Genomic DNA, 7,912 nt, shown 5'->3' on the forward strand with positions numbered 1-7,912 from the left:
ATATAGTGTTCTATCAGCTAATATGAAACATTTCCCTCAGAATCAGTGTATTTGTTAATTAGCTCTGTACTGTTGAAATGAATTTATTTATTGACTACAAAAACTGTAGTGATAATATATAAATTGATGCAAAGTAGTCACATCATTGGAAACCATATCCCAATTAAGATTACTTTTATAAAATATTTCTGGTAAACTTTCCATCATGGTAAGATGCTGCTGATCACCACCCTCATTCTTTGCTACACATAATTTCATCCCAATAATAACTTTAGAATATTTAAATTCTTGAAGTATAACTGGTATGTATCTAACCTGCTGCTACCATTAATCCCTTTCAAAAAGTCATGCTAATGGATTCCATTTTTAAAATTCTATACCTGGATTCTTAGGTTTTGGGTTTTTTTTTAAACTTTATTGTGAAATATGTTAGTCCAAATCAGAGTATTTCTCAAAAACTATATTGCAGGATTTGACATAAGAGCATCTATCCATGAAAACTGTATAGCGAACATATCTGTAAACAGTATGTACTAAATTTGTAAATGGAGAAATAATCCCCAACAATGGGATATTCACTGACTTGTGGAATATAAAATTATAGTCTTTTCACAGAGCAAAAGCTTAACCTCAACTTAGTTGTAGAATCATGATTTTTGTAGTCTACCTAGAAAATGCTGGAAATGTTAATAGTTCTACTCTGTTTTTTGTCAAACCCATTTCAGTTTTTACTATACTCTTTCTCTACTGCTCTTTAAGTTACTGTTACAAAAGGGTGCTGCTAAATGTAGGGTGTCTTAGTCATATTGTACTGTGGGACAATGCCACATTTTTAACATGGTCTGCTCTGCATTCCTGTTAAACATTTGCTGTCAGCTACACTGAACTGTTCAACAAACCTGACTTAAAAGAAATTCATCTAAAGCAAATAAAGAGCTGGCTTCTGCACTGTTTATTATTAGTAGCATCAATTGTGATTTGAGGAATGATTCTTACAGTTGAGAGTATGTTAAAAGTTCAACACTTCCCACTTGTGGAGCATTTTCCTTGGGACAATGCCAATCACTGATGTTACTTTAGTGACCTTCCCATGATGTCTGATAAAATAATAGCATAATGTAGGTAAAGGGCCTTTTAAGATATGAGCACAGCAAAATAATTCTCCTTAATAATTATTAATAATTCTCCTCCACCTTAATTCTACATGTGCAGCAATTCAGACTTTGAATTTTATTATTCATTCACTTTTAAATGAAGATCTATTTTGATGACAAATTTAATTCCTCATCCTTGTTGGTTTGCTCAATGAGGTAATGCTGCTAGTCTCAGATATTCTGATCTTATTGAAACTTTAAGTCACACTGTTAGAGGAAAAAGATAACTACATGGTTTTGGATCAGTTGTTTCATTTCGGCTAAATTATATTTTTAACTATTTGTACTTCTCTTTGCTATTTAAACTGTGATACAGGGTTTTGAAGTAAAATGTACTCACTGTTGAATTAAAATGCTTTTTGTTTCACAGATATGTCAACACTAAGTAGGTTAAAAGATAATATATCAATTTCTTCCACATTTTCCTGATTTTTTCCTTTTTATTGTATTTTTTCTTGTTTATTTGTCCTTTTAAGATTGAGTGTGTTCCGTTTTTCAATTTGCTTTATTTTTGAAGGAAAGAAACCACTGAAAATATGTATGTTAAAGGAAATATTTTTAACAATTTATTTGTCCTGTTTTCGATATGCAAATATTTATCTTCTATTTTGCCCGCATTGCTTATATTTTGCTATTTATCAATATTAACCAAAATTTACACATTTGCTGCTACCATTTTCATCCCAGTTTAACACATAAGGCTTTGTAGAGAACATGAGAGAAAATGAATTTTGTGGATTAAAACAAAATATATTTAAAATTTAGAGGTGTGCTGAGTCCTAGAAATGGAAGGGCCACAGTTAAACACTATTTCTCTTTAGTCAAATGACATCTTTTGGATATAAGGCAGAATGAGGGATGTAAAGAAGTCAGTCAGATATTTGAATCTTTGGAGCTTAAAGTATTTTTCCCCTCATTTAATAAGCATCTGTTGGCGACCTGCTCAGAAGCAGTGACAGAAAACACAGGGTCTCTGCCTCCAGGATCTTCCCAAGCCTGAAGGTGGTAGTTAGGAGCATGCCTAGAACACTAGAGTATTCCCAAAGTGCCACAACAGCAGTAAATACGGGCCCCGGGGGTACAGAAAGACAAACGACTCTCTCAAACTCAGGGAAGGGTATTCAAGAAAGGCTTCGAAGATGAGGCCAAGAAAGGTCTTACCTGATCCAGGAGGCCTTGCAATCTTCATGGGTGTTAACAGTTATGAGACATTCCTAACAAACCTATGGCAGGGGAAAGAAACTATTAGGCACTTGTTTCCAACTGTCTACTTATATGCCCAAGGCTCAGGAATTTGGGGATGATCTGGTAAGTGTTAACAGAAACATATATATAACTGTATATGACAGCCTTTAAACTAAGGCTGTTTAAATATATCTCATCTTAACAAAAGGTAGGATGAAGCAAGAATAAGTTTATCTTTTTTTTTTTTTAAAGCAGTCACTTACATTGGCCGCTATAGGGGATGACTGATCACTTTTGTGGTTTAGATCAGTAGTCACCAACCTTTTGGACCTCACGGACACCAGTGCTCCACGGATCACTGGGGCTGGCCGGTGGGGCTGGTTTAGATGATGTTCTTGCTTTTACCTAAATTCAGATTTGATTCTGAAGTGGTCTTCTTGTGTCTTGAGGTGTCACAATCAAAATAGTCTTGCCTGATGTTGGTGTTCTGTGAAATTATGTCCAACAGGAGAACACCAAGGCCTGCCTGTAAGTGCCAGGCCAGTTCCTAGTTGTCAGAAGTTGGCTTTCTCTTCCTCACCAATCACGTCTTCATTAACTATTATAGTATGTGTTCCAACAAATGATAAAAGGTACTGACGTGGAATATTCTCATTTTTTTAATCTACAAAGTAAAGAAAAGATTCATTTTACTTTTTAGTTTAAATCATAGGGGAGGGGGAAAAGTAAACAGTAAAGACAGACTCTTATTTACAAGACATCCAGACTTCATTTGAAAGAGGGTTTATTTATCAAACTAGAGGCCTGGTGCACGTAATTCATGCACAGGGTGAAGGGTGGGTCCCTCAGCCCGGCCTGTAACGATGCCAACATCCCTCGCCCCAGCCTCCGGCCCAAGGCCGGGGCACAGATGCGGGGCTTGCGTTGTCAGGGCGATGCCACCAGCCTCCTGCCCTGGCCACTATGGGAGCCTCCATCTTTGTTTGGGAGTGACAGTTAATTTACATATTACTCTTTTATTAGGATAGTAAGTAGAGAAAAAGGTAAAATATTCAGCTCAGTAATCAGTACATGGTAAATGTCATACCTCCTATGCCCTGAATTCTTAAGAAACTACTTACTTAGGAACTCAGGAATGAAAAATAATGTACTTTATAACCAAATTAAATATTGCTAATTTTTTTCCTTGTTAGATTCATTGATTGCCATTAAAAATTACTTGCATTCTTTACAAATTAAAACATATGACTCCAAATAAACATGTTTCAGACATCTATAGGCATCTCCTTTTCTTTGTACTCTGCTAAATCCAAAAGGGAAAATTATTCTAAAATTACAAAATATAATCTCATATCCCTCCCCCTCCCCCATCCATTACTTCCTCAGTGTCTCCTGATCACTGGTGAAACAGCTGGCAGCCCTTTCTGATTCCTTAGCAACCATGCCATCAATCATTTGGCCGAACAACAGATTGATCTTTAAATTAAAACACACACACAACAGAGCAAATGTTTGTAATTTTCATTTCTAAGGATCCTTCTCCTGTATACTTTTGCATTTTACAAATTTTGCAATAAAAAAACCTATGCAATCCTTATTTGCCAGCCAAATCATGTCTTCTACTCTGGCCTCTTTGAGAGAATCAATGTCCTTGTCCTGTAATGGCACAACAGATGGATCAAATCGCTGCAGCTGTTTCAATTGTTCAAATGACAGGCCAGCTCCCAGCATTCCTTGTCCTCCAATGTGTGGTTCCTATTTGGAGGAAATAAATAAAAATATACATGAACATCCTACAGTTAGCAAGTATATGTGCCTGTGCACAATTTAAAAGGCAAATTCAGTTGTATTATCACAAGTTCCAAAAACAGAAAAATAAGTAAATACCATTTATTTTTGTAGAATATACTGTTTCTCCAGGTAGTGAAGTGAGGAAGCAGTAACATACGGTCACATGAAGAATAAATATTAAAACTCTGCTTATCAAACATCATGACATCACAAAGGACCTGAGCTTCATAGTTAAAAATACAAACTATAGCCTTGCCACATTTTAGCTATGTGACCTTAAGCAAGTAACTTTACCTAACCGTTCCCTCATCTTATAAAACATAAAATACTCAAGATACTGGGAGGTTTAAATAAAGAAGGTGCTATTATGAATGGCATGTAGTGGCATATAGTGGTTGTCACACAGAGGTATATGGTCCTCAATAAACAGAACATTATCTCTATATATATTTAAAAGCCAAGCAACTGGAACACTGGAATGACTGGAACAACCAGAAAGACTGATCACTATGACGGGTACTGCAGCCAGCCAACCAGCCCAGTTGTGGGATGGCCCCTCCCACTGGCCGGCCCCACCCCCGATCCCTCCCCTCACCCTGATCGGGGGTGGGGCTAGCTGGCCAACCTCCTGCATCCCCTCCCTGCAATTGGTCCCCATCGGGGCAGGCCGGCCAGACCCCAACCATACACAAATTCATGCACCAGGCCTCTAGTTATCAATAACAGCAATAGATAAAATTCAATTTTATGTATGAGACTTCCCCAAACTGAGTTACTAAATTTGCCTCTTTCTGACCCATTCCAACTAGATAAGTTTTTGTTGTTTTTAAATGCACTAGAATATCAAAAAGAGATCAATTAAGGCAGCATCAATCAGTTTAGAGGAATAAAGAATCATAAGGAATTGAGTGATACTTACAAACAACTACTGTGAAAGACCCATAATCATAATTTAAGTCCCCATTTCACAACAAATGTTTGTGTTACTGAAGATATATTTTCTTAGTTGTATGCTTGAAAACCTGTATTTATTAACCTATGGGGGGGAGGAGAATCTCTCCTTTAGTTATACATTAAGTGATACACACAAAATTTCATGTGAATTCTGAAGTCTTCCTTTCATCTACAATGTAATTATCTTAATTTCTGCATCCAGAAACCATCTCTGGATTGCTTTTGATTTATGTACTAAAGGCCCGGTGCATGAAATTTGTGCACAGGCTCCCTTAGCTCAGCCTGTGCCCTCTTGCAGTCTGGGAGCCCTCGGGGGATGTCTGACTGCTGGCTTAGGCCCAGGGAATGGGCCTAAGCCGTCAGTTGGACATCCTGACCACTGCTGTGGAGGCGGGAGAGGCTCCTACCACCGCTGCTGCGCTCGCCAGCCGTGAGCCCGGCTTCTGGCTGAGCAGCGCTCCCCCTGTGGGAGCGCACTGACCTCCAGGGGGCAGCTCCTACATTGAGCATCTGCCCCGATGGTCAATGCGCAACATAGCGACCAGTCGTTCCGCAGTTCAGTTGATTTGCATATTAGCCTTTTATTGTATAGGATTCCAATTATCTACCGGAATTCTATACAGAAAGGTATTAAAGTTACATGTTCAGTGACCTGAACACATGAGCATTATTACAGATTTAAGCTTAATCTCAAACATCATGGACTAAAAACCTAGTTATAAACATGTTTTCAATAAAAATCAAAACAGAAACACAGTGCTAGATAAAATAAAGTACAAGAAAGCTTTCTAAATGCTACATAATTTACATAAGAAACTGTAAAGAAGCAATAATCCTGAACCATTACCCCACTTTGATTAGTCTTTTGATATCCTAGTTATTTTAAAGCCTGTTTGGGTTTTGATGTGACATGAGAAAAAACTGCTCAAAATTTTCCTTATTTGAAAAATCTAGAACTGGGAAGAGGGAAAAACTTGGAAATAAAATTCTTAGCAAAATGAACAAGAACCACAAGTGAAAGAAAAATCTAACAAGAATACACCTGGGCTCTGTGGCACTTTAACACAAAGGCAAGGGATGAACACAAGGAAAGACTTTGTCAGGCTGTAAATTCTCTACAGGCAGTCTAAATGGATTTAATGAAACGTTTTTGTTTATGACAGTACAGACAGCCCTCAGGTTACGTTGGACTCTATGTCATTTCGTGGTTACATCACCATTTCCCATCTTACCTAATAACAAAGATGCTAACTGACCCTACCCTCACTACGCCTATCAGCCAATCAGAAGAGTATGCAAATCAAACCAACAAGGATGGCCGTTACATTTGCATACTGCAGGTGGGGCAGGGCAGCGCCATCCGTCACCCGCTCCGCCGCCATATGGGCTTGCCATGGGCGACCCGGAGCAGCGGGCCACCCTGCACAGAATGGCAGGGCGGTGCCATCTGCCGTTCGCCCCACCGCGAGAGCAGGATCGGGTTGGCTCTGGAGGATCCAGGGCCTGCAGCGCGGGGCAGCGACCTCCGCCGCCCGCCCCACCATGGGATCGGGCCTGCTGTGGCCTACCCAGGGATGCGTGGGCGGCCTGGGGAGGCAGAGCAGGCACCGTGGGGTAGGACCTGTCATCGGCCACCCAGGGAGCAGGCCTAAGCCAGCAGGTAGTTATCTCCCAAGAGGTCCCAGATTGTGAGAAGGCACAGGTCAGGCTAAGGGACACCCCCCGCACCGCCCCCCACCCCCCCGCAGCTACTGCACAAATTTTTGTGCACCGGGCCTCTAGTTTATAAAAATAAAGTTCCATCATTTCAATGTATATACATATGTGCTTTGTTTTGTATTATTTATTTACCACAAGTAAAGGTCAAGAATTGTTATCTTTCTTTTAAATTTTTTTTACTGTTTCACTTCATTACTGCTGTGTATGTGCTCCATGTGAGTGATGTAGGTACTTATGTAGGTAGGTGGGTTCAGACGTACAGCGAAAATCACATTACATCGCACTGTAGGAAAGACATAACCAGAGGACCTACTGTATTTGTTTCAGAAGTTTACCTGACAAATAAAATAGCCTGTGTTGATCCTTGCACTTAAGTTTCTGTGATGGAAATTATTCTTACCTGAGGCTGAAGCTGAAGGCAAGGAAATGCTGTGAGGGCCCAGGCCACTTGTTCCTCATTCTCTGCCAGCGTGATGGTGCAGGTGCTGTAAACAAGCACTCCCCCTGGCCTCAGTAGTTTCACTGCCTACAGAAAAACGGAGTCAGACTACATGTACCACTTCTCAGCTCAGAGCTCTTCAAATGCCCTCCATTATCACCTGGAGACAAAACCCAAGTCCTGACAGTGGCTGTTAAGCCCCTACACAAAGCATAAAAAATGCCGAGACAAAGAAATAGGACACAAATGACAGAACTGAAGGAAAGCAGGCTGCTGGATATAGAATTCAAAACCACACTTTTGAAGTCTTTCAAGAGTCTTCTGGAGACTGTCGATAAACTTAATGAGAGGTACAAGAAATCTAATGAGACCCTCAATGTTGTGATAAAGAATCAACTAGAAATTAAGCATACACTGACTGAAATAAAGAATATTATACAGACACCCAACAGCAGACCAGAGGAGCATAAGAATCAAGTCAAAAATTCAAGATGCGAAGAAGCAAAAAACACCCAACTGGAAAAGCAAAATGAAAAAAGAATCCGAAAATACGAAGATAGTGTAAGGAGCCTCTGGGACACGTTCAAGCGTACCAACATCAGAATTAAAGGGGTGCCAGAAGATGACAGAGAGCAAGATATTGAAAACATATTTGAAGAAATAATGACAG

The 7,912-nt window shown here is 39.6% G+C and overlaps 1 protein-coding gene across 1 annotated transcript in view; it reads right to left on the minus strand.

Moving 5' to 3' along the window:
* Positions 1-2,779: 2,779 nt before the first annotated feature.
* Positions 2,780-7,912, minus strand: part of NSUN6 (NOP2/Sun RNA methyltransferase family member 6) — a 45,415-nt gene continuing 40,282 nt past the window's right edge. The window contains exons 9-10 of the mRNA XM_015561456.1: positions 7,204-7,329; positions 2,780-4,094 (exon numbers count right to left, since the gene is read on the minus strand). Coding sequence (XP_015416942.1) covers positions 3,867-4,094; positions 7,204-7,329 — 354 coding nt within the window. The 3' untranslated portion in view covers positions 2,780-3,866. The remainder of the gene's footprint in view (positions 4,095-7,203; positions 7,330-7,912) is intronic.

The sequence above is a fragment of the Myotis davidii genome, unplaced genomic scaffold, assembly GCF_000327345.1.
Source record: "Myotis davidii unplaced genomic scaffold, ASM32734v1 scaffold376, whole genome shotgun sequence".
Taxonomy (NCBI): domain Eukaryota; kingdom Metazoa; phylum Chordata; class Mammalia; order Chiroptera; family Vespertilionidae; genus Myotis; species Myotis davidii.